Genomic DNA, 27674 nt, shown 5'->3' on the forward strand with positions numbered 1-27674 from the left:
ATATTTAAATACCTTACACCCTTCTCAAATGTTGTTTTCGAGAACTATTGGCCCCATATACACAGAAATGGCTTATATAGGTCTAGGATAACATGTCTATAAAGTTTCATTGAAATCGGAGAGGGTCGGGTACAAAAGTACCAGAAAAAATCCTGATTTGAGCTGGAATTGCTCATAGGTTTTTTTTAAAAATTGTATTAGGCCGATGCAAATATTTTTCAAAGTTTTTGTCCCTCGGCTCTGGCCAGGGTCGAGTGGTGGGGGGACATAAAAATAAAATAATATAAATATTGAAATAACAAGCCAAGGTTTCAGCATTTGCATGGAAAAGTGTTCTAAAATGCATTTTACACTAGTTCAGTTGTTTTGCAATCATTAATTTTCAAAAAATGAAAGATTTGACGAAAACAAAAATTTTAGCGAAAAAAAAATAAACCTTTGATTGTTCTTAAAATTTGCATTGAAATTTTGAAGTTTATTGAAAAAATATTTGTTTGCCCCCTGATTTTTCGGGCCAACTTTGAAGAAGGGGGGGGGGGAGAAAAAACCCTAAAAATAAAATTTGTACTAGCCTTATTTTTAAAGTTTTAAAATACAGTCCAGACTCGATTATTCGAAGCGTCGATAGTATGGTACAAAAAACATCGTATTGTTCGTTGTTACTTCAATCATCGCATTCTAATTCTACGTCCCCATTTTAGACAAATTTGAGTGGTCTGTTTGAATACCGGAAGCATTATCGGTCATTATTTCATCACCACAATTTTGTTCGTCATCATGGATTTGAAAATTCTAAATCACTTTAGAGTAGTAGAGAATAGTGTCAAAATTAAGCCAACGAAAAAAATCCTGGTTCGATTATCCGAAGATTTAATTTTTTAAGGCCTTCGGAAAATCGAGTCTGGACTGTATTTCGTGAGGATAAAGCACCCCTGCGAAAATATATTATTAAAAGCATAGAAAATTTCATAGAGATTTATTTATAAACTCGATTTTGACACTTTTGTGTGAAAAACAAGTTTCACGTCTTTTCTGATCTGCTCCGATAAAAAACTGATTTAAATAAAGTTTTTTATCGGAGCAATGGAAATCCTATCAAAGTCGTCCGGTTTAAGGAACCATAAATTTTAGAGTTATTATTTTTAAAAGGTCATATAAGCTATTGTGTTTCATATGTTCATAGGACCTAATCAAGAATGGTCTAGAATTTCAAACTCTAGTGGAAATTTTTCTATGATGAAAAGTTAAATAAAAAAGAATCGGATAATTGATTTTCCGTGCACATTTTTTTGTAAAACAATCCAAAACGTAACCTACAACTTTTCCCAAGACACCAAATCGATCAGATATGACCGAGTCACGTAGCCTAATGGTAACGCTTCTGCCTCGTAAGCGGTAGATCGGGGTTCGATAAGAAAAGAGTAAAATTGCGAAGTTCTAGAGAATTAGGTACTCAAGACAAGAGGAATATTATGAAAAACAGCAAATAGGCAAAAGTGGGAATTGTAGAATAGGCTTAACTTTAGCAATAGAAAACCAAAACTAAACACAATGGATTGCATACAAACATGCTAAAACTAAATTAAGCAGAACATAAAGAAGACAAGCAAAGTTTTAAATAATGTAGCAGCATTCAAAGATTTTTTTGTAAATGTTTTAATTTAACTTTTTCTAGATACAAAATTGTGGTCACTCTAGCATCCAGTGGACGTGGTGAGTTCAGACCGTACGGCGCATAAACATTTCTACAGGGCGAGACTCGCTCGTATATGGTGGGCAATGCTTGTGCGGCCAGAGGAGGATAGTCACGTGTTTGGTATTTTCAAACAAGACAAGTGTCAGATGGAAATATAAAAAAGCCAAAAAGAGAATCTTGGTCTCTCTCTCTCGCTTTTTCATGCTGTAACAACTCGCGCTTCTCTATATCATTTGTGGCAAAATATTTTGACACCGCAAATACCACGCTGCCCTCTGTCTTGCGCGAAAATTCAATAAATAAAAAAACGCGAGGCACTTGAAAAGACCAAAATCCACGGTCGAATGAAAACACACACGCTGTGCTGCTCACTTGTGATTAGTGTGGAAGTAAAAATAAACGCCTCTAGTGATTGTCGTAAATATCGTGCCGATTAATTAAAATCCTCGATTCGGTCGCGTTTTTTTTTCTTTTTGCTTATTCGATCCGTGGCCGCGGCGCGCGGTGCCAGAGAAATTATAAACAGCTAATCTGCGGTACAAATTGCCCCCTGAACAGTCTTGGATATGACGTCCAAGTGGTGGGACCGGTGTTCGTCTTGTTACTTTGTGCCAGCATCAGCATCGTCATCATCTGCAGTAAGCAGCAGCAGCAGCATCCCGACAGTAGCATCTTGTCGTGGTCCAAGGAACGCCACATTGGCAGCAGCAACGAATCCGTCCTGGTCTCAAGTGGTGGTGCAATCGACCGTCCACGGCCGCAATGTTTCAGAAATGTAAAAATAAAACAATGAACACGGAGGATGCCCTACTGCTAGTCAGGAAAAACTTTCTGTGCTGTACGCCGATAAACCAAATTGATTGGCACGTGAGTATTGTGTTGTTTTGAGGCGCATTGCGTTGCGAGCCGCTGCTGATTGTGTTTCCGCTCCGCGCAGGGTCTCCTCGACGATATCAGCTGGGAGCATCAGGAACAACTGCTCGACGCCACGGTCAACAATCCGCTTGTAGTGCAGTACCCTGTGAGAGTAGCGTATCAGGTAGCATTTTTGAAGCATATTATACATCACCTGAACAAGATGAACGTAGAACAGCACGACCAACTGTACGAAAAGTACTGCAACCTGCTGTCTAGTCAGTCGGGAATCGATGACCAAGCTGGATTTAGTTTTAAACACTACGAGATACCTGGAAACGATGTGATCACCTTGAAGGAGTCGTCTTCGTTCATATCGGAAGGCACGACCGGTCTGTGCAGCTGGCAGGCATCGAAGGCACTGTGCGAGTTCGTCACCAACAACCTGGAGGAGTTTCACGGCAAAAACATCCTCGAGCTCGGTTCGGGAGTTGGCCTTACGGGAATCTTCATGGCCAAGTACTGCGAACCGTCGATGATCGTTCTGTCCGATTGCCACAACTCGGTCATCAACACGCTCCGGCAGAACGTGGAGCTCAACTTTCCCAAGGGCACCCGCGTCGACACCGACAATCCGCTGATAAGCTGTTTAATCGATAATATCGACAGCATTGTGGCCGTGATGGACCTCGATTGGAGCTACATCAACGCATCCAATCTCAACCAGCTCATCGAGCCGGACATACTCGTCGGGGCGGATATCGTGTACGACCATGCCCTGTTCCAGCCGCTCCTGACGGCCGTCAACTACATCTTTGCCATCACCAACAACCGGTGCAAGTTTGTGCTGTCGTGCACGGAACGCAACCAGGACACGCTGAACGACTTCCTGGAGATGCTCGGTAAGTTTGATTTCAGTAAAACTCAAAATATTATTGCTGGAATTTGAAGAGCGAATACTAAGGTCGTTTCATGGACGTTAGTTTAGTCCACATGGATGTCCTAGAGTATTATTTTCATTGCTCATCCACTACTTCAGTATTAACTCGAAGGTTATTAAAATTTTATGGGATTGCACATGGTTTCCTATGGGTAATGGGGATTGTACATGATGAAATCCAGTTTGCTACCCGCTAAGATCACCGTCTCCAGCAGTCGAAAGACCACAGGTTGGCAATATTCCACTCTCCAAACAGACATGTTTTTTTTATGGAAAAATGTCAGCAGTCCGTTATTGACCACAGACCACAGATGAAAAGTAGGAACCAATCATCACCACTTCGCAATTTTCAAAGGTCCCCATCATGCTGATCAATACCGACGCCGACCACGAACGAAATGTTAGTCCGATACTTGAGTGATGGAGACCGCTGAATCGGTTGTTGTAAAATACACAGTAATTGATTTATTATTATTTTTATTCGTGGGAAGAAATTTTGACTCTTTTGATTTGCGAAAACATACTTTATATTAAATGCAAAAATATGCTATTGATAAAATAAAACCCAACAGATTAAGAACAATAATCAAATGTTGTCGGTTTCTTAGCGAGTTGTGGCGCTATAACCACGGCAAATAGTGTCCAGGGCATTTGTGGAAATACAATGCCCCATCCCCGAGGGTCTCGGAGCACCAAAACTTCTTAGCATGGTGCTCCCATCGATTTATTGCTCTAACAAACAGGAACGTGAGCAGGGGATCCCCACGTTTCTTCCTCCACTGTAGATTCAGAATTGTGTTGTTTTTTGAACATTCGTGCTCAAACTCAACCCACTTCAACGAATCATCTTTGCGGTAAACTTTACGCAGTTGGCCTGGCCGCTTTAACGTTTGTGATGTTTTAAAGCAATTTATTGCATTGGGGCACTGCAATTGTTAATAATGACAAGAGGATGCTAGGCGTTAATCAACCTAAGGCATTTTCCAGGATGCCCTCGAAAGACTGGCTGCGCTAGGGTTAGATTAGATTAGATTAGATAATCAAATGTTGTCGGTTTCTTTTTGGTAATATTAGCGCAATCCTAGTTTACGGTTTAATCTTTTTCAAAAATACCGGATGAAATGTTCCATTCCAAAAACAAATTAAGACAAAAATGAAACAGCTCCTCAGGCCCAACATAGTGAACAGGGCCGTAGCCAGGATTTTTGTTCGGGGGGGGCTTGGGTGCAAAAATTCAAGGAGTATAAAAATCAGCAAATCATTTATACCATCACTTGGTTTGTGGTATAATTATTGAGATGAATTGTAAAATTTTAATGTAATGTATGCAAAAAAGTTTTCGAAGATTTTCATATTAAGTTATCAATGTATTTATTGAAGAAACTCGTTCGTCATTTTTTTTTCTTTATTTTAACAGCTAGTTTGTATTAAAGGAGTAGAAAGTGTTTTTTAACATTTTCTTGAATTGTTTAATTGTAATCCAATTTCGTGATAAACGTCGCTAAATTTAAAATATACTTAACTCGAATCAAATTTTTGAAAGCATAAATTTTTTAAAAAGAAATATCGATTTATCTAACCATAAGTATTATGTCTGGATTTACATTTTCAGCTGTGTGATAATTGTGATGGTTTATCTAACATTTTTCATTTTTTCTATTTTCTAGCACAACATAAAACTCATAACTGGAATATTTGTTTTTCTTAAAATTTTATAAACAAACTTAAACAATGTTTTATTTTAATTGTTCTAAGCTATTGAAGCCATTTCATATTTTGCGAAGCTCCTGGTGCTCTCAAAAATAAATAATTTTAATGAAATACAAAAAATATAATCGTTGAAATTTCAGCTTCTGAAGTGTCTCCATGGCAACAAAAAAAAATTACGTCGAATCTCAAGTTTACATCAACTGAGTTTACATGTGATTCATTGTTTCCGTGTCGAGTAAATTCACATTTTTTTTCTGTGTAGGCCTATAATAAATATATATTTGAAGAAAAAAAATCAGTGCCTGTGTTTAATTTTAATGTGTTAAAAATTTAGATAAAATGTATTAAATTAATTTTTAACGCCAAAATATTCACTGGAAGAGTTGTGAATAATGCATATGTAACCATTTTTAAATGCATATGTAACCGTTAAAATTTTCCTCAATTGCATCAAACATTAAAACGAATCATGTTTAACTTTAATATTCCGACTAAACGCCATTTTCAAATTCATTACTCATTGTATTCTGAAAATTGGTCCAGAATTTGAGCAAAAATAAAATTTTAAAACATGACAAAAAAATTTAATCAGATCTCAATTCTAAAGATAATTTTTAATAAAATTTTAATCTATATACATGTTTAATAATTTAGGATTGTAACCATTTATTAAAATCGATGTTTGTTCAAGCAATATCTTGACTCTAGGAATGGTTTAGAAATTTTATATTTACGAAACCTTGCTAAATTAAAAATAAAGAAAACTTTATGTAAGAATTCATAAATTGATTAGTTTTATCCTGTAAATATAATCTTAGTCTGCACTTGAATTCAAACATACCAATATTCGAAGCATCAAAAAAAATAAGATTATTAAAACATAATTTATTGAAATGATTGAAAATTATTTTTTGAATATCTTTATTTAAAAATGATAAAAAATGTTTTTTTTTATAATTTAAGAGGCAGTATTTGTAGATTCTGCTCGGTTTGTTCTAGAGGTCGTATCGAGGTGCTCCGATTTGGATGAAACTTTCAAGGTTTGTTTGTCTATACATGAGATGAACTCATGCCAAATATGAGCTCTCTACGACAAAGGGAAGTGGGGTAAAACGGGCATTGAAGTTTGAGGTCCAAAAAACATGAAAAATCTTAAAATTGCTCGCATTTCCGTAAAACTTCATCAATTCCAACTCTCTTAGATGCATTCGAATGGTCTTTTGAAGCACTTCAAAATGTGCTATATACATCCAGGATTGGTTTAACTTTTTCTCATAGCTTTTGCAAATTACTGTTAAAAATGATTTTTTTTAAAACCTTAATAACTTTTCCCAACAGCCTCCAACACCCATACTCCCATAGGTCAAAAGTTAGGGAATTTCATGGACTATAAGCCTACGGTACTAACTTTTGGCCAATCAGTTTTTCTCATAGTTTTACGGTTTTTCTAGAACAAACATTTTACAACGTTAGTTTTTGCCCTGTAGACCGAGAAGACGGCACTTTTGGTCTCAATTTTGTCATATTCGGAATCCTCGGACAATTTCACGTAAGTTAGAAGTATTGAGTTGTAATATTTCTTTAAAAATAATTAAATAAAACATTTTGAAAAAGAAAAAGATCTTATTAACCCTATGACCAATACGTCAAATGCTGTATCAAGTAGGCGAAAACCTGTTTTACCCCAATCCAACAAATTGTTAAAAATATTTTAATTCATTCTAAACGGCAATTTTTCCAATCAAATTTACAACTCCAATACTTCTAACTTACGTGAAATTGTCCGAGGATTCCGAATATGACAAAATTGAGACCAAAAAATGCCGTTATGGCGGCCTACAGGGCAAAAACTAACGTTGTAAAATGTTTGTTCTAGAAAAATCGCCAAACTATGAGAAAAACTACGATTGGCCAAAAAGTTAATACCGTAGGCTTATAGTCCATGAAATTCCCTAACTTTTGACCTATGGGAGTATGGGTGTTGGAGGCTGTTGGGAAAAGTTATTAAGGTTTTAAAAAAATCCATTTTTAACAGTAATTTGCTAAAGCTATGAGAAAAAGTTAAACCAATCCTGGATGTCTATAGCACATTTTGAAGGGCTTCAAAAGACCATTCGAATGCATCTAAGAGAGTTGGAATTGATGAAGTTTTACGGAAATGCGAGCAATTTTAAGATTTTTCATGTTTTTTGGACCTCAAACTTCAATGCCCGTTTTACCCCACTTCCCTTTGTCGTAGAGGGCTCATATTTGGCATGAGTTCATCTCATGTATAGACAAACAAACCCTGAAAGTTTCATCCAAATCGGAGCACCTCGATACGACCTGTTTCATATCGGTGAAAAACTCGCTCTTAAGGATTTTTTTAGTTGTAATTATTTTATGTTTTTTATGTATTTGATTTTTTTCATTTGGGTCCATCCACAAACCACGTGGACACTTTTTTGGAAATCTCAACCCCCCCCCCCCCCCACCTCGTGGACAATTGTCCATATAAAAAAACTTTTTGTATGGATCGTGGACAATCGCCATACCCCCTAAAGTGTCCACGTGGTTTATGGATGGTCCCTTTTTGGAATTTCTGATTTTTTTGAAATTATCATGTGTAATTATTATCTTAAATTTTTGTTTTAAAAGTAAAGAATACTTTATGTAAGAATTCTTAAATCAATTACATTTTTCCTGTAAATCAAATCTAAGTCTGAATTTTGCTACAAGAACTATATTTTACTTTCAAACGAAAATTTTAAAAAATGTCCTGTAGTACGGAGACTCTTAAAACTCCATACAAAAAAATCTCAAGGAACGGTCAAGAAAAGGTTTACGAAAAGACTTCTCTTAAGCGGTACGCAGCTGAAAAGGAACAGAAACAAAAAGCGTCGTTTGATATTTCTTCGGGAGCAATATGTGTTGATGAGATTTTGATTGGTTTATTTGGATGCGACTGAAAATAACGTTTGAAAATAATGTATTCGCTTAAATAATATTGAAGAATTGCCTCATGAAGCTGACTATCAAAACGCTGAATCTTAAAATGCTGAAATAAGGGAAAAGCCATTACAAAAATCACTTAATTTTCTGGTAAATATAAATTAATTTAGGAATACTAGAATTCAAACATAAAAATATTTAAAGCATCCAAAATTAAGATTGAAAAAACATAATTTATTGGATTTTGAATAACTTAATTTTAAAATGATATTTTTTTAGTTTAGGATTTCTTAAGTATCAATTATTTTATTAATTTTTCAGTTTTAGATTTTTAATTTTTGGAATTTCAGATTTTTGATATTATTCTGTTGAATTGTTATCTTAAATTTTTTATGTTTTTATTATTTTTATTTTTGATTTCTGGCATTTCTTTGTCTTATACCAAAAAAAATTAAATCAAAAATTATGAAAATTTAGAAATTTGAAAGTGTAAAATTTTTAAATCTTCAATTAGCCGTTGCGAATATTATTCTGAAGTTTATGTCACTAAACTCTGACCAAAGTTGAGAGGGTTACAAATCAAAACTACAAGCTATGGTTTTATTATTTTAAGTGTTCAAAACACACTTTAAATCAGTACAGTTGTTTTGCAACGTTAGTTTTCAAAATATCTAGCTGATGGCGAAATCCTTTTTTTCGTGAGAAAAAACTTTCCGCGGTTCCGCGACATGTTACAAAAATTCTAAATATTTTTAAACGAGCCCAAACATGTCGTATATGATTATCAAAGCAGGAAAAACATTTCAAATTTGTTTTCCGGACCGACCTGGTCGCTGGTCCTAAAAAGACTTAATCGAAATAAGTTATTTCCATTAAAATTGTGAAGCTATTTTTTTTAAATATTGTATTTGCTCTCTGTTTTTGGTCCATTTTGAAAAGGTGGCAACATAAACTTTGGAAAATATTTACAATTGATATTCAGAAATAAGAAATTATAAAAAAAAATAAAGAAATTTTAAACTTTTCAAAATGCAAATTCTAATCTGTAAAATCCAAAAAATAGAAATTAAATAGTTTAAAAATGAATTATTGATCAGAAATTATATAATTTGAAAGTGATGTTTAATTAATTTAATTTCAGAGTTTTTGAATCCATTATCATTTTATTTCTTTCTTTAAAAATCGCAAGCTCATGCACAAAGTGAAAATTAGTTGATAATAAGTATTCACTTAGTTGATCTTCCGATTTTCGATATATTAAATAAAAATTGGAGATTGGCCACGGTGGAAACTAAAAAATGTGACCAAAAGAAAGCATTTTGGACGAGTGGTTTCGGAAAAAAGGTTTACGAAAAAGTAATAAAAAAATACACGCAGATATTTCTCAAGCATTTTTCTCTAAGGTCTTAGATATGTAACTAACCATATTCTTCAAAACGATAAAATTAGAATTGTATTTCTGATAATAGTCAAAATTCACTCAAATGTTTTTCATATTAAATGCTTTCGTTTTTGAAAACAAAATCTAAATATTTTTGAGAAATTATGATAAATTTTGAAAAATGTAGAGAAAAAACATGTATTAACAGTTTAAAGGTTTTAATGCAAATAAAGGAGGGCTATTAATTTTACAATCCAAATTCGACTAGCCGAAGCCTCGATTATCCAAAGTTTCGATTATCCAAAGTTCGAAGGACTTCGGATAACCGAATCAGGAACAAATGAAATCGGCATGTTTTATTTGCTTGTTTTTAACATCAAATTCGGCATCTGTTTTTTTAATGGTCCAATACACCAAGTTTTTGCTTTTTGGGTGTGGGTCTCGTGGCGCAGGGGTAGCGGCTTCGGCTGCCGATCCCGATGATGCTATGAGACGCGGGTTCGATTCCCGCCTTATCCACTGAGCTTCTATCGGATGGTGAAGTAAAACGTCGGTCCCGGTTTCTCCTGTCTCGTCAGAGGCGCTGGAGCAGAAATCCCACGTTAGAGGAAGGCCATGCCCCGGGGGGCGTAGTGCCAATAGTTTCGTTTCGTTTTTCGTTTTCGTGTTTTTTAATACCCCTGACGGTTTCAAAAGCACCCAAAAAGCAAAAACTAGAAATTTGGTTTATTAGACCTTTAAAAAAAACACCAGAAATATTTCTTGACCTCCATTTTGACAGCCACATTGAATCCAAAAATTCTAAATTATTTTATGGTTCTTCAGGGGTCATACTCTACAATCAAAAATAAGACAACAAGATCTAAGGATTTTTGCTGTCCCTATTCAGACTGTAGTCCCGATTCGCCCCAGATGACGGATTATTTCTATGTAGCCCCTTAGAGCAGTCCGCTCGGAAATTGTTATTTTCGATGGTTAATAACTTTTTAGCAAAAAAACCCAAAAAAATAAGGTGTCTTCGGGAAAGTTTTTCCAAATTTAAAGAAGATATTAGTTCTGAAAATTGATAAGAACTGGATAGTTATTGCGCCTTCCATTGGTCAAAAACTGAAACAGTTGCTTTTCTCCATACAATTTGACGATTTTGCCCAAACTTGGTGGTCAGTGGTCAGAAAAGCTCAAATTTTGGAACTTAGGCTAGTGATGCGTAAATCTTTGATTTCAGGGGATAGCCCCAAGTAAGCCCAGATTTGGACCATCCTAACCAATGTAATGCTAAAACTACAAGATAAATGAGATGTTACTGAATGGAACAATGTTCAAATCTGCAGCTCAATTTTTAAATATCCAAATTTTGGATCCATAATCTACAAAAACTGAGCCCGGCAATGGACAGGCAAATTACTTAGTTTGATCAATCAATTCTTGATTCTCTATCTTACAAATTATTTCTGGGAAGAGAACACACAATCATTGATTTAAGATTTTTTTAAGGTAGTTCAATTTTTAAAAAATTGGAAAAAATTTCGGGGGGGGGCTGCAGCCCGGAAGCCCCCCCCCTGGCTACGGGCCTGAATAGTGAAACTTCATGTGTCAACTTTTCTTCCGGGGTCAAAAAAAACTAATTTGTACCATTTTTGAACCCATTTCTGTCAATTCGTGAAGCAAACTTAGCGAGGATTATACGCGTGTTGTTCAGAGTGTGTAGCAGGTCGATGTACACTGATTTTATCGGGTTCTTTTGTCATTTTTGGCATGAGTTCATCTCGTGCAGAGATAAGTAAAAGTTTCATCATAATCGATACGACTTTTAGAACAAAACGATCCAATAATTTAAAAATCGCATCACACGTTTTTTACTAAATAAGTTAAGTTTTTTTATGTGGTTGAAATTCATTAAAAATCCATGTATTGATCTTCTTTCAGTTTCAACCAAATACTGCATCAACGAGGAAACCGTCTGTCCGTCCAAACATTTCCAGTGGGACTCATCATCGGCCAAAATACGAATTTTCTCCGTGACCCGAGACTGGAGCTTTCAGTGAACCTCTACAGCTATCTGTCTATCTCTATACATACGGTTAAACTTGAGCAACCTCAAACAGAGTGTAGAACCGCTTAGTCCATTTTCACCTAATTCGAATCAGAGAAAAATATTTATCTTTCTTAAATTCTTTCCATTTCTTTCCACTTAGATATTCGCTTAAAGGTAATGCAAACAAACAAACAAACAAAAATAAAATACAAACATTAAACGACAGGTTGTCAAAGTTACAAATGTTACATATATATATATTGTTAATATAAGAGCTTTTCCAGATTAGTGATTCTCTCTATATCTAGCATCACGCCACAGTCCAGTAGCAGAGTGTTCAACACAGTTCGTGGTGTGAAACTTTTTTTTTTAAAGTAGTACTTTTACACATCTAGCGTACACCTGAAAGTATAGTATATTTTGAACTCCTTCTAACTTCTACTTATATATTCCGATAATAAAAGACGAAATGTTTTAGCTGCAGCACAACCGTTTGGTGTTTGACTTTTTTTTATCCTCAAATCAGCAGGCATAAGCGAACACAAACCATTTTCAACAAATTTTTATTTTTATCAAATCAAAAGAAAAAAAATAGTCTTAAGTTCCCAAGTTTTAATCTTCATCGAGCATCCCAAGCAGTTTTGGAAAACAATAATTCTAAGGAATTAACTTCGAAGTCAGTGACCAGATTTCGGTTAAAGCGTTAAAGTCACCATAATCTAAAATACAAGAGGAAGTGTTGTAAATATAAGTGTGATAGAAAAACAACTATCATTCAATGATACCTGCACCGAAATGACAGAAAGTGTAACGCTCGTCGCTACAGCTTGTGAGTTTTCTTCTTTTTAACACTCGCTCACTCGCCGAAGATTGTTTAGTTTTCTCAGCAAACCGCAATGAAAGAACACGAGAGGGGAATTGGGAACCAACCACGCATTACGTCCTGTTAAACTGTGCTGGCAAATTTTATTTTGTGGCGGCTTTTGTGGCTACGTTTTGTTCAGGAGGGTTGATTGCTATTGTGGGAATGAGAGAGATAAAGACAAAATCACACGATATAGTGTAAACACGAAAATCTCACGACGGAAAAAGGGCAGTAGAAGTTTGGGGATGAGATTTCGGGCATGATAATTGTAGTCTTTGTGAAGTGAAAGTTTTGATATTTCTACAACCCTGCTAAGGGTTTTTTTAGAGGAGCTCGGAAGGAACGCAAAGCTTCATTTGTAAAAAAAAAAACTATTTAAAAATGTTTAAATATAATGTCTTCGGCGAGGTCTTCGGTATAAATGTATAATTAACTAAAGATTCATAATTTCCTCATTAGGATCAATACGCATTTCCCAAGAAAAGGAGTCAAGAAAAGGCTTCACGAACAGGAGAACAAAGGAGAGGGGACGATCTCTTGAGACATTTCTTCACATTCACTGGCTTGCTTTCGCTGCCGCTGCAGCCCATTTGAATATTTTTTTGATCGGTACCTTCCGAGGTGCGTATACAGCTTTAAGGAGATATTAGACTATGCTAAACAAACAACCAAATAATCTCGCACTTTTTGCCAGTTTGCTTGCTTTCTGTTTGCAGAAACTTCAGCCTGCATACATTTAGCTTTTTTGTGAATTTGTCGCATGAAAGCGTAAAACACGAAAAATTGCGAGTTTGTGTTAATATCTAATACCTCCTTTAGACCAAACCTCAAAAAGCTGAATCTTAAGGTACCGTAAACCGGGGTGACTTTGATAGGATTTCAATTTGTGTTTGGAATATTTTCCAACAGTGAAGGTTTTTCTCAAGATTATTATTTCTAAAACATGTACTGGGTACGCCACACCAAGTCCATGCTCTATTTTGGTAAAAAAAAGTTTGTTCAATAGTGTTTAGAAAAATAGTTACGTTAAAAATTCTTAGTTTAAATTCCGGGGTGACTTTGATAGTCATAGTTTTTCTTATTAAAATTATATTTATGATGTTCAAACTTTATTTGTACGTTAAATGTACCATCACTTAAGTAGCTGACATTGTTTTAAGAAAAACAATCCATATTTATATTTAGTTAACTAAGTTTATAAGATTGTAACAGAAAACATATAAATTTTAGGTAAAATTGCTAAAAAGTCGGATTTTTGCCAGAAATTTGTTAAAACTAGTTTTGTTTATAAAATTATCGATTTAAATTGCATTTCATACTAAATTTGAAGCACGATTCACAAGTTTTCACATTTTACATGAAATTTGTTCAACTGAAATTTCCTATACATTTGGAGATTTTTTTAATTGTGTTTCAAAATCACATATTATTCATTATTTACAAACTTATTCAACCTTCTCCTAGTGAAAAATTGTCCAAAAAATCCGAAATTGCATTCCGTTATCCGATTCAGAATCATGTTCATTGAGAAAATCATGACACTTTGAGAAGTTTAAAATAATGACATTCATCAACATTTTCTTAACTATTATAGTTAACTAACTTTTTACATTTTCAAAATTTCATGAAAAGTTCTTTTTGAGGTAATTTGAACACTTTTCTACTACGGTCAATATGGTTCTAAACAATTCCGTACGTATTTTAATTGTACTCTACATTTTGCGGAAACCTATCAAAGTCACCCTGGCTATCAAAGTCACCCCGTTTTACGGTACCGAAAAAATAATAATTTTGATGGCAAACAATCTGTAAAATTTAAAATTTCGTGAATTGTTAAATTTGAACATTTAAAAATTTAAACATTCTAAAATTTGAAATTTAAAAATTTAAAAATCAAATATTCTGAAATGCAACAATTAAAAAATCTCAAAATTAAAAAAATAAGGATACAAACAAATTAAAATTCAAGGATAAAAAACTCGAAATGATCTAAAATTTGCTAAAAAAATAATTGTTTATTTTGAAATTCTAACATTCTAACAATTTACAAAATTCTTACAAAGTGTGTCGCGAAAGAGGACTGCCAAATGGTTAAATTCTAGAAAATTCACATTCCAAAATTCGAAAATTTAAAAAAAAAAATATGTTTATATATTTGGAAAATAACATAGATCAACAAAATTTAAAAAAAAAAAAACTCACAAATTTAAATGAAACTTAAGGATACAATTACACGACATTTAAAATTCATAAATTCAAAATCAAAAAATGGACTTAATTTATTTTATAATATTCTAAAATTAAGGGGCTACTACTTGTAGAAAATCATAAAATTTCATAATACAGAAAATTTATTGAATCCACTTACAAGATTATTTTCAATCACTTTTGAAAGTTTCATGAAGACATTACATGATTAAACTGAGTAAGAGACAATAAGCTCAACATGTTGCCGTGCGCAAGGCGGACTGTCAAACTTTATGAGCGTTTTTCTCAAAACACCGAGTTGAATTCTAAAGATTTTTTTTTTTTGTTGAAAAAGTCCAATAAACCATTTTTTTAGTTTTTACTTTTTAGGTGTTTTTACCCCTGACTCAAAGGGGTTTCAAAAACACCCAAAAAGCAAAAACTGGAAATTTTGTTTTTCGGGTTTAAAAAAAACTCCAGAATTTTGCTTTATAAAAAAATACAAAAAACGAAAACATACATATTTTCATATGAAAACTTTGAAAATCGGCCTTCGTCATGCACACGGGACCGGTTTAATGATTCTTCATCAAAATTTTGAGCAGATTTGGTCAAGGCAGTGATAACATTTCGTGGCACCGATTTTTTTTTAAACTTCTAACTTCAAATAACTATATCTCGGCAATGATACAACCAAATGTCTTCAAATTTGTTTTGATAATAGATGAAAATGTATATTTTAATGCCCTCAAAACAGGTTTTCAATAAAATCAAGCGTGTGCTCACACCAACCAATTATGTCGATTTACATGTATGTAACCCCTTAAAATAAAAAAAAATCGCAGGGATGTTGTACTTTTTTGACAAATTAATGAAATAAATAGCGCGCGCGTAAAACGTCGGTTCAATGTGGTAAGATTTAAAAAGGTCCTCACGTATCAATCAAGAACGGATTTTGATTTCAATGGACTTTCGGATCATCAATCATCTGCTAAAAGAATTGAATACGAAAGTTATATTCCATCCGATAAAAATCTATCTTAAATTTACCGACGAAGGGGAAAAAATACTCGACACAAAAAAAAACTTACAATCAAATGCTGCTCCGCCCTGCTTACGCCAGATGCGACAAATCGTCCAACTCGGGCGGCGGTCCCGTCTGGGTGCCCCCGATGGTGATGACATTCGCCGCCGGACCCTGCTGCGGCGTCGACTGGTTGATTACGACCAGCTTCTGGGCGGCGACGGCGGCGGCACCCGACTGGGGCTCGATCTTGATGAGTCCCTGCTGGGAGGATCCACCCACGCTGGAGCGCTGACTTTGCTGGATGATCCCGACAAAGTCGTCTGTTGCCAAAAGGGGAAATGAGAAATGAGTAGTAAAAACCTAAATTAGTGGAACTCACCCTGCGACGGCGACGGCGTCTGCTGGCGTTGGGAAACGATGACGAACTTTTGCTGTCCACTGGCAGAGGAACCACCCTGGGATGATGACTGCCGCTGGATGGCTCCGGAACCGGACGGTTTGTTGACAACCGAGCTTATCAGCGGAGTCTGTGGCCGTGCGGGGGTGGTGGCCGCAGTGGTCACGATCGAAACGTTGTTCACGGACACGCTGCTGCTGCTGGTACAGGTTGGGGCCGTCGGAGGTGCCGTCCGTGCCTTGATCACACCCTGGTGGATGGTTGGACCGAGGAAGCCGTAATCTTTCCTGGAAATTTAGATAAATGTAGAGTTAATTCAATAGCAATGTTTTACCCTCAAGACAAACTTGTATTCCTCGACGACGTCCGGGGGATTGCGGAGCGTTTTCAGCACCGGCGAGCAAACCTTTTGCAGCATGGCCCGGATGTGACCGGCCGCAATCTTGTCCACCGCACTGATGTTGCTTCCCTGCAGGTGCACCTCGACCCGGTCCGAAATGAAGCGCAACCGAGGGATGATAAACACCTTGATCACTTCCGTTCCCAGCTCCGAGAGTCCCTCGAGGGCGCCGTACAGCGACGAAAGGGGAGTTTTATCGTTTTGCAGGGCCGCGCTGAAGAGTCGCGTTACGCGCGTCTGCAGATTGTTAGTGGAAGTGTTGAAGTTTTTGCAAATTTGGGCCATCAGCCGGGCGGCAAAGTCGCGCAGCGCCCAGTGGTTGTCCAGTTCGGGGCGCATGCACAGCTGCCGCGAAACGATGCAGGTTGAGACGGATGGGATCAGTTCGTGAAGCTGGAAAGAAAAAAAAATAACAATCATTAGGAATATACCAACCAACCACGAAGAATCCACTTACATATTTCTCCAGATACAGGGCCGGATTGTCCAGCAGGGCTCGCACCATGCGCATCAGATAAATCAGCAGCGCCAGATTGTTCTGGACCACGTTGACCTTCACGCCCTCGGCAATGAAGGTGCACATCCTCGGCAGCATCTCGTGCAGTCCTGGATCGCACGCCAGCGAGGTAAGCGCTTCGGCCCTTCTAGCTTCGTCCGATCCGACGCACGCCTCGGTAATCTCCTTGTAGTACAGCTGCTGCTCCACGGATAGTTCGTGCGTGGCCAGCTGCTTCACGTGGACCGTTTCCACGTTCTTCAGCTTGTGAGCCTTCCCGATCGCGGGCTTTCCCGTCGTGTCCTTAATGTGCGCCTTGTCCAGCTTATTCACCGGATTCACCGAGTCCAACGCCTGAACATCCTTCGACAGCGGCGGCGGATTCTCCGGAATCGTCGGCTGCACTCCGTCCACACACAGCCAATGGGCCCTCAGCGTTATATCCAGCGGAATCTTCGGTGGCGCCGTCTGAATTACCTCCGCCAGGTCAATCTCCTTCTCCTCAATAAAGTGCAACTCCCGCCCACCACCGGAAGCGAACCGGAACGGAATAAAATCCGGCGAAACGAACCCGTACTGCGGCTCAATGTTCCGCACCTTCAGCGAGTGGTCAATGTCGGCAATCGACATCTTCATCCGCTTCGAGTGGTGCATAAACTTGACCGCATCCTGCACAATTTGCTTTAGCTTGATGGACACATCGTCTGCCAGCTCCTTGGCGGCATCATCCGGCAAGCTGCCGACGCCGATGCTTTCCGCGATTACCTTGATCGACTCCAGCGACAGCGTTGTGCCGTACATGGTTTTGTCGCCGTCGCTCATTGTGGCGCCTTTAACAATCACCAAAAACCACTTCAAACTACAATTTGATCCGCAATTTTAATCGAAAGCATCCGCGGCAGAAAAAAAAATGCAAAGCTGCAGTTTGTTGATGTTTTTCTCTCTGCCTGAAACGTCATCGGGTTTACAGTGAAGGCCGTAAATGCGGGCTACCTATTTTAAGGTTCTGTTCGTACGAGGGGTCTACAAATGGTGAATTAACTTTCACCGGTCGGCCATATTTGACGGCCAAATTTAAATTTTTCGATTTTGACTTCACTCGCCTTGTATTAATAATTTCAAGAAAAAATAGAATACTGCGCTTCAATTAATCGCCGCAGAAAGATACCGTCGCAATGGAAAAACCTATGGAGAGAGCAAGACCCACAGTGCGTCCATACGACACGATACGAAGACCGAGGATCGCCATGCCTGCCCCAAAGGCCACGGAACCGTTGCATCCGGCGAAATTCCTGATCATAATTTTCTAAACCTTTGTAAATTGACAGCAATCAAAATGAAAATCAACACGGTTGCTGCGATGAATTTGAAAAACGCTTCCCGCATAGTCAACAACCATACAGTCACCATTTGTCGAATGATTTTTCCTAAATGATCTTAATAATACACCAAATAGGGTGCAACCGTACATTTTCCATTCCCCAAACAATCCTACAATTTATTAAATAGGTCGTTAGGTAATGTTACAATACATTTTTACAAGGGAGTTTTTTCGTGGATCATAGTCATACCCTACCCCAAACTGTTCAATTCTTATTTTATGTGAACCGTACCACAAATTAATAAAATATGATTTTAAATGGTGAACTGCTTTACCGACACTTACTGACACCATTTGAAAAGGGAGCCCGCATAAAATTATATGATGATTTGCATTGTCAAAACCATGCAGTTACAATAGATATTATAATATTTATGGTTAGTTTATGGTTGATTTTTTTGAACTTCATTGGAATGACGATAAAGCTATCGTAGATTTCATGGTTACAGTCAATTTCATGGTTTTGTTATTGGAAATGTTATAAATTGAAACAATAAAACTACCGTAAAATTCATGAAGACAGCAAATAACATGGTTTGGTTATTGGAAATCTCATAATGCATTTTTTTCCAAATTTTTGTTACAGTAAGTTTAATTGTAATGTTATAGTTGCACAGTGTGAACTTTTTTTGAACGATTTTTTTAAATAATGCGAATCATGTAATAAAAGTATTGAAAATATAAAAATATTAAAATATAAAAATGTAAAAATATTAAAATATTAAAATATTAAAATATAAAAATATTAAAATATTAAACTATTAAAATATAAAAATATTAAAATATTGAAATATTAAAATATTGAAATATTAAAATATTTAAATATTAAAATATTAAAATATTAAAATATTAAAATATTAAAATATTAACATATTAAAACATTAAAATATTAAAATATTAAAACATTAAAATATTAAAATATTAAAATATTAAAATATTAAAATATTAAAATATTAAAATATTAAAATATTAAAATATTAAAATATTAAAATATTAAAATATTAAAATATTAAAATATTAAAATATTAAAATATTAAAATATTAAACTATTAAAATATTAAAATATTAAAATATTAAAATATTAAAATATTAAAATATTAAAATATTAAAACATTAAAATATTAAAATATTAAAATATTAAAATATTAAAATATTAAAATATTAAAATATTAAAATATTAAAATATTAAAATATTAAAATATTAAAATATTAAAATATTAAAATATTAAAATATTAAAATATTAAAATATTAAAATATTAAAATATTAAAATATTAAAATATTAAAATATTAAAATATTAAAATATTAAAATATTAAAATATTAAAATATTAAAATATTAAAATATTAAAATATTAAAATATTAAAATATTAAAATATTAAAATATTAAAATATTAAAATATTAAAATATTAAAATATTAAAATATTAAAATATTAAAATATTAAAATATTAAAATATTAAAATATTAAAATATTTAAATATTAAAATATTTAAATATTTAAATATTTAAATATTTAAATATTAAAATATTAAAATATTAAAATATTAAAATATTAAAATATTAAAATATTAAAATATTAAAATATTAAAATATTAAAATATTAAAATATTAAAATATTAAAATATTAAAATATTAAAATATTAAAATATTAAAATATTAAAATATTAAAATATTAAAATATTAAAATATTAAAATATTAAAATATTAAAATATTAAAATATTAAAATATTAAAATATTAAAATATTAAAATATTAAAATATTAAAATATTAAAATATTAAAATATTAAAATATTAAAATATTAAAATATTAAAATATTAAAATATTAAAATATTAAAATATTAAAATATTAAAATATTAAAATATTAAAATATTAAAATATTAAAATATTAAAATATTTAAATATTTAAATATTTAAATATTTAAATATTTAAATATTTAAATATTTAAATATTAAAATATTAAAATATTAAAATATTACATATAAACATTTAAACATTTAAACATTTAAACATTTAAACATTTAAACATTTAAACATTTAAACATTTAAACATTTAAACATTTAAACATTTAAACATTTAAACATTTAAACATTTAAACATTTAAACATTTAAACATTTAAACATTTAAACATTTGAACATTTAAACATTTAAACATTTAAACATTTAAACATTTAAACATTTAAACATTTAAACATTTAAACATTTAAACATTTAAACATTTAAACATTTAAACATTTAAACATTTAAACATTTAAACATTCAAACATTTAAACATTTAAACATTTAAACATTTAAACATTTAAACATTCAAACATTTAAACATTTAAACATTTAAACATTTAAACATTTAAACATTTAAACATTTAAACATTTAAACATTTAAACATTTAAACATTTAAACATTTAAACATTTAAACATTTAAACATTTAAACATTTAAACATTTAAACATTTAAACATTTAAACATTTAAACATTTAAACATTTAAACATTTAAACATTTAAACATTTAAACATTTAAACATTTAAACATTTAAACATTTAAACATTTAAACATTTAAACATTTAAACATTTAAACATTTAAACATTTAAACATTTAAACATTGAAACATTTAAACATTTAAACATTTAAACATTTAAACATTTAAACATTTAAACATTTAAACATTTAAACATTTAAACATTTAAACATTTAAACATTTAAACATTTAAACATTTAAACATTTAAACATTCAAATATTTAAACATTTAAACATTCAAACATTTAAATATTTAAATATTTAAACATTTAAACATTTAAATATTTAAACATTTAAACATTTAAACATTTAAACATTTAAACATTTAAACTTTTAAACATTTAAACATTTAAACATTTAAACATTTAAACATTTAAACATTTAAACATTTAAACATTTAAACATTTAAACATTTAAACATTTAAACATTTAAACATTTAAACATTTAAACATTTAAACATTTAAACATTTAAACATTTAAACATTTAAACATTTAAACATTTAAACATTTAAACATTTAAACATTTAAACATTTAAACATTTAAACATTTAAACATTTAAACATTTAAACATTTAAACATTTAAACATTTAAACATTTAAACATTTAAACATTTAAACATTTAAACATTTAAACATTTAAACATTTAAACATTTAAACATTTAAACATTTAAACATTTAAACATTTAAACATTTAAACATTTAAACATTTAAACATTTAAACATTTAAACATTTAAACATTTAAACATTTAAACATTTAAACATTTAAACATTTAAATATTTAAACATTTAAACATTTAAACATTTAAACTTTATACATTTAAACATTTAAACATTTAAACATTTAAACATTTAAACATTTAAACATTTAAACATTTAAACATTTAAACATTTAAACATTTAAACATTTAAACATTTAAACATTTAAACATTTAAACATTTATACATTTAAACATTTAAACATTTAAACATTTAAACATTTAAACATTCAAACATTTAAACATTTAAACATTTAAACATTCAAACATTTAAATATTTAAATATTTAAACATTTAAACATTTAAATATTTAAACATTTGAACATTTAAACATATAAACATTTTTATTCAATAATAAAAACGGCAAAAAATATTAAGGATCACAAAACGAACACACCATGACACCTAAACTGGGCGACGCTCCCTAACGAACGCACCATGACACCTAAACTGGGCGACGCTCCCTAACGAACGCACCATGACACCTAAACTGGGCGACGCTCCTAACGAACGCACCATGGCGAGCTGTCATTTGTTTTCAATCGCGCGCGTGTTCGATCATGTTTGTGTCGATCGTGTTTGGCCGCTGTTTAATCGAAAAAGTTTTAGTGAAATCGCGTGTGTTCGTGAAAAAGGCAACATCCGGCGTTTGTCCAACACGGTCTTGGACAAATTTGCCGGGTGACCGAACCGGAACGGCTCTGGGATGGCGGAACTTTTTCATATTTGGGTGAGTATAAGGAGTTTTGTTGAACTTGGAGAGGGCGGAATCGCACCCGCAACAACAGCAGGCATTTTCAGGCAAATTTCTCAAGCTATTGGCTGATGCACAAAGTGATTTGTTTACCTTTTTTTGGTACCCTCTGCAAACTTCAAGCCATACAAAATTGTTGCCGGATCTTTTACGGAAGAGATCCGGAGAAAGATCCGGCAGCAATTTGTTTTGATTTGACGTTTGCTGAAGGTGCGGACAAGTTTGGTTATGTTCAAAAGAGAATGGTCAAGGTCAAGTTTGCGAGAGCAATTGTCTGAACAAACTGTGTGTGTCCCTCTTTTTTACAGGGACTTCTTCTACCAGGCCCGGCGCCAGCTGCGGACACTTCCGGCCGGATTTGTTCAGGATGGTCGTTTCGTCTGGAGGCGAAAATCGTTAGGTAAGTTGTGTGTTGATGCTCAACGGTGAACGTTCAAACAACAGTCACGGAAAAGGTCACGAAAAGAATTTTGTTGAGTGGTACGCAACTGAAAAATAACAGAAACAGAAAGTAGCGTTTGACGTTTATTGGCACGGTGCCAGTGTTAAATTTGTTTTGATGAATAAATGAAATAATAGGATTTGCAAATTTGAATGCCACTGATAATTACAAATCTCGAGTTTTTTTTGAAAAGGTCCTATAAATATAATTTTCACTTTTTGCTTTTTGGGTGTTTTGAATACCCTGACTCAAGGCAGTTCTAAAAACACTCAAAATGCAAAAAATAAAAATTTTAAAAATTATAAAACTCGAGTAATGTTCACATAATTTTGTATTTAATGTAAACATATAGAGCTGCTCATCAGACCGAATCTCAAAATGCTGAATCTTGGAAGGAAATTAGGCAATTAGGATATTTGGAAATTCGGAAATTCGGAAATTAGGAAATTCGGAAATTCGGAAATTAGGAAATTAGGGAATAAGGAAATTAGGAAACTTGGAAGTTAGGAAATCCAGAAATTCGGAAATTAGGAAAATAGGAAACTAGGGAATTAGGAAATTAGGAAATTAGGAAACTAGGAAATTAGGAAATTAGGAAATTAGGAAATAAGGAAATTAGGAAATTGGGAAATCAGGCAATTAGGAAATTAGGAAACTAGGCAATTAGGCAATTAGGCAATAAGGAAATTAGGAAATTAGGAAATCAGGCAATAAGGCAATAAGGAAATTAGGAAATGTGGAAATTCGGAAATTCGGAAATAAGGCAATTCGGAAATTCGGAAATTAGGAAATAAGGAAATTTGGAAATTAGGAAATCAGGCAATAAGGCAATTAGGAAATTAGGAAATTAGAAAATAAGGAAATTATGAAATTAGGAAATTAGGAAATTAGGAAATTACGAAATTAGGAAATTAGGAAAATAGGAAATTAGGAAATTAGGAAATTAAGAAATTAAAAAATTAAACAATTAAGAATTTACAGAATTCGGATATTCGGAAATTCGGAAATTAGGAAATTAAAAAAATTAACAATTAAGAAATTACAAAATTAGAAAATAAGGAAATGAGGAAATTAGGATATTAGGAAATTAGGAAATAAGAAAAATAGAAAATTAGAAAATTTGAAAATTGGAAAATTAGAAAATCAGAAAATTAGAAAATTAGGAAATTAGAAAATTGAGATATTAAGAATTTTAGAATTTTAGAATTCCAGAATTTAAGAATTTTAGAATTTTAGAATTGTAGAGTTTTAAATTTTAGAATTATAAATTTTAAATTTTAGAATTTTAGAATTTTAGAATTTTAAATTTTAGAATTTTAAATTTTAAATTTTAGAATTTTAGAATTTTAGAATTTTAGAATTTTAAATTTTAAATTTTAGAATTTTAAATTTTAGAATTTTAAATTTTAAATTTTAGAATTTTAGAATTTTAAATTTTAGAATTTTAGAATTTTAGAATTTTAAATTTTAGAATTTTAGAATTTTAAATTTTAGAATTTTAGAATTTTAGAATTTTAGAATTTTAGAATTTTAGAATTTTAGAATTTTAAATTTTAGAATTTTAGAATTTTTAATTTTAGAATTTTAGAATTTTAGAATTTTAGAATTTTAGAATTTTAGAATTTTAAAATTTTAAATTTTAGAATTTTAAATTTTAGAATTTTAAATTTTAAATTTTAGAATTTTAGAATTTTAAATTTTAGAATTTTAGAATTTTAGAATTTTAAATTTTAAATTTTAGAATTTTAAATTTTAGAATTTTAGAATTTTAGAATTTTAAATTTTAAATTTTAGAATTTTAGAATTTTAGAATTTTAGAATTTTAGAATTTTAGAATTTTAAATTTTAGAATTTTAAATTTTAGAATTTTAGAATTTTAGAATTTTAAATTTTAAATTTTAGAATTTTAGAATTTTAGAATTTTAGAATTTTAGAATTTTAGAATTTTAGAATTTTAGAATTTTAGAATTTTAGAATTTTAGAATTTTAGAATTTTAGAATTTTAGAATTTTAGAATTTTAGAATTTTAGAATTTGAGAATTTTAGAATTTCAGAATTTCAGAATTTTAGAATTTTAGAATTTTAAAATTTTAGAATTTTAGAATTTTAGAATTTTAGAATTTTAGATTTTTAGAATTTTAGAATTTTAGAAGTTTAGAATTTTAGAACAGCTAATTTAATAGCATTTGTACCGAAACAAACATATGAAAATATTCCTATGTCTAATTTAGTGTGTTTCTCTTTTACAGGGGCCTATTCCACTGAGGATTGTTCTTCATAAATACGCGAGAGTTCATCCCAAGTACGAAGCAGTAGTTCCGGCACCGGCTACAAACATTTCGAACAACGTCAGAAAGTTCGGATTGAAGCAGAATATTAAAAGAAAACGACGCGGAAAAAGTACTATTTTTTTAAATCTACGAAAAAACTATAAAAATACAATAAAACTTACCATATTGACCATTAATTTTAATGTATAAATATATGTTTTACAGTACAATTTAGTGGAGAAAAAAAAATAAATAACATTAAAATACAATAAAACTTACTGTAGTTATTATTTATTTCAATGTACGAATATAGTTTAAACCGTACTATTTAGTATGGAAAAATCCATGAAGAACTGTGAATTTACTGTGCAAACCATTGTAATGGTTACTGTTTTTATTATAAATGTATTATGTTTTCTATAGTCAGGGTAATTTTTGGACGGAAAAGGCATCAATGAAAATACGGTAGAATGTATAGTATTTGGTTTTTTTGTATAGGGAAAAGTCGAAATATTTATGGTGACTGTGCCTAACAATACCCCTTTTTTATAATAAATTCCCAAAATAAGATATATTCTATGGTGAAAAAACATAACGGCTGCTGTAGAATCATGGTAAAAATAACCATAGAATTTATCGTGTGATAACCATAACATCTACTGTAGGTTTATAGTAAAACTTTATGCGGGAGGAGCCAAAAAATAAACTTTACAAATGTTCTGGGAACTATGGATTTAACGGGAATGGTAAGTATATGATTATTAACGGTGAGCGTTTTTTTTTTTGTAATGTCCGGGATTTGTTACCGCTTGATGATGATGTCTCCTGTTGATTCTTCCGTGGTGCTGCCGCCTTATCTAATTGAGCTATCTCAGTTACATTACGTTTGGCGGTTTAAAATGCATTTTATTATGAAATGTGGCCTCAAAATTTATCATAAATATATCGTAACATGTATGGTAGAACCATACAAATAAATTATAGACCAATCACATGGCGAACAGTTATCGTTCTGATAATGGTCAATCAATTGATTAAATTATTTGGACTTATAAAAATTATCACGAAAATAAATTAGCTTTACATACAAACTATATCGCAAACAGGTATATCGTTCCATGAATTGTTGAACAATGGTTTGAATTGTTGGGACTTAGGAAAATTTTCGCTGAATTCAGGTATATCGTTCCATGAATTGTTGAACAATGGTTTGAATTTTTGGGACTTAGGAAAATTTTCGCTGAATTCAGGTATATCGTTCCATGAATTGTTGAACAATGGTTTGAATTGTTGGGACTTAGGAAAATTTTCGCTGAATTCAGGTATATCGTTCCATGAATTGTTAAAGTATTATTTGAATTATTCGGACTTAGGATTTTTTTGCTGTAGTTCAATTGGCTCAATCATACAATACCTGTTTCAAATAATCCTAAGCGTTTGGCAAACAGTTATATCGTTCCATGAATTGTTGTACAATTGTTTGGATTATTGGGACTTAAGAGTTTTCGCTGAGCTTCAAGTTGGAAATACTACGTCGGCTATGGTACCCTTATGTTTTAACAATAGCTGTTCCGAAAAATCCTTACCATATGGCGAAAAGTTATATTTCTCCATGAATTGTTGAACAATTGTTTGAATCATCGGGACTTAAGAAAATTTTCGCTAAAATTAATTTTGGCTCAATCATACAAAAACTGTTTGAAATAATACCAAACATATGAGGAATAATTATATCGTACCATTAATTGTTGTGCAATTGTTTCAATTATTAGGACTTAGGAAATTTAGGAAATTTTCCGCTTAGGTTTCTTTGACTAAATCATACCGAGTATCATAACTTTTATCATACCGGCTTTTATCATACCGGCTACAGTACTATTATCCCGGATAAACGAAAACTATATCGATTGCAGTGTGGAACTTAAAAAAACCTTATGTGATATGGTCACCATTTGTAATAATGTTATTTGGCGGACCTTGATTCCTATTTGTCAAATGGTAACCATACGTAATAGAGTTATTTTAATGTTTATAATGGTCAACAATTTTCTTGAACACTTTAAAAAAATGTTTGCGGATGTTTTCTCAAATGGTTACCCTTAATCATAAGGTAATTTAAAAGTTCAAATGGTGCAAATTGCGGACCTTGATGACTATTCGTCAAATGGTTACTAAAATTGTTATAGTTATTTCAAAGTTTATAATGGTAAAAAGTTTTTTTGACAACATTAAAAAACTATTTACGGATGTTTCTTGAAATGGTTACCATAAATCATGAGGGTATTTTAAAGTTAAAATGGTAAACCTTGATACGCGAGCACCATATTGAATCATTTTTTCCACAAAAACAAAATGGGTACAAATGGATTGTAGATTCTATTTAACGAATTCTTTAAAGTTTATTTATGTCTAACATATTTTGAAACATAAATCACACAGGTGGACAAAAAACTGAGTTCCCTGCGCGAGCCACGTTTCGAAGAGCTGTACTCGGACCGGTTCTCGCAGTTTAATCCGATCCAGGCGCAGGTCTTCAACGCAGTTTATAACAGTGAGGAAAATGTATTTGTTGGGGCGTCAACCGAGTCGGGCAAGATGACGATTGCGTAATTTGCAGTGTTGCGCAT

The 27674-nt window shown here is 32.1% G+C and overlaps 2 protein-coding genes across 3 annotated transcripts; one reads left to right on the plus strand and one right to left on the minus strand.

Annotated features, from left to right (window-relative positions):
* The first annotated feature begins 1841 nt into the window (after positions 1-1841).
* On the plus strand, positions 1842-12037 carry LOC6033819 (protein-lysine N-methyltransferase EEF2KMT). Its single transcript, XM_001844162.2, has 3 exons — positions 1842-2563; positions 2634-3453; positions 11440-12037. The coding sequence occupies exons 1-3, from the start codon at positions 2459-2461 to the stop codon at positions 11556-11558; spliced, it is 1044 nt and encodes a 347-aa protein (XP_001844214.2). The 5' UTR covers positions 1842-2458; the 3' UTR covers positions 11559-12037.
* On the minus strand, positions 11779-17867 carry LOC6033818 (transcription initiation factor TFIID subunit 6). 2 transcript variants are annotated; one of them, XR_005278427.1, is made up of 6 exons: positions 16882-17867; positions 16372-16817; positions 16007-16311; positions 15692-15947; positions 12334-12564; positions 11779-12267 (listed from the first exon to the last, which is right to left on the minus strand). XR_005278427.1 is itself a non-coding variant. In XM_001844161.2 (4 exons), exons 1-4 carry the CDS (start codon positions 17740-17742, stop codon positions 15715-15717), a joined length of 1845 nt encoding a protein of 614 aa, XP_001844213.2. In that variant the 5' UTR covers positions 17743-17867; the 3' UTR covers positions 15601-15714. The 2 variants fall into 2 exon arrangements, 1 of the variants encoding a protein (XP_001844213.2); XM_001844161.2 differs by lacking the exons at positions 11779-12267; positions 12334-12564 and having other exon boundaries at positions 15601-15947.
* Positions 17868-27674: the final 9807 nt, after the last annotated feature.

The sequence above is a fragment of the Culex quinquefasciatus genome, chromosome 3 (assembly GCF_015732765.1).
Source record: "Culex quinquefasciatus strain JHB chromosome 3, VPISU_Cqui_1.0_pri_paternal, whole genome shotgun sequence".
NCBI classification, from domain to species: domain Eukaryota; kingdom Metazoa; phylum Arthropoda; class Insecta; order Diptera; family Culicidae; genus Culex; species Culex quinquefasciatus.

Coding starts and splice junctions, on each gene's coding strand:
- LOC6033819 (XM_001844162.2), top strand. CDS start 2,459: ATGTTTCAGAAATGTAAAAATAAAACAATGAACACGGAGGATGCCCTA. Junction 2,564..2,633: donor TAAACCAAATTGATTGGCAC/GTGAGTATTGTG, acceptor CGCTCCGCGCAG/GGTCTCCTCGACGATATCAG. Junction 3,454..11,439: donor CGACTTCCTGGAGATGCTCG/GTAAGTTTGATT, acceptor ATCTTCTTTCAG/TTTCAACCAAATACTGCATC.
- LOC6033818 (XM_001844161.2), bottom strand. CDS start 17,742: ATGAGCGACGGCGACAAAACCATGTACGGCACAACGCTGTCGCTGGAG. Junction 16,818..16,881: donor CCCTGTATCTGGAGAAATAT/GTAAGTGGATTC, acceptor TTTTCTTTCCAG/CTTCACGAACTGATCCCATC. Junction 15,948..16,006: donor GACGCCGTCGCCGTCGCAGG/GTGAGTTCCACT, acceptor TTTTGGCAACAG/ACGACTTTGTCGGGATCATC.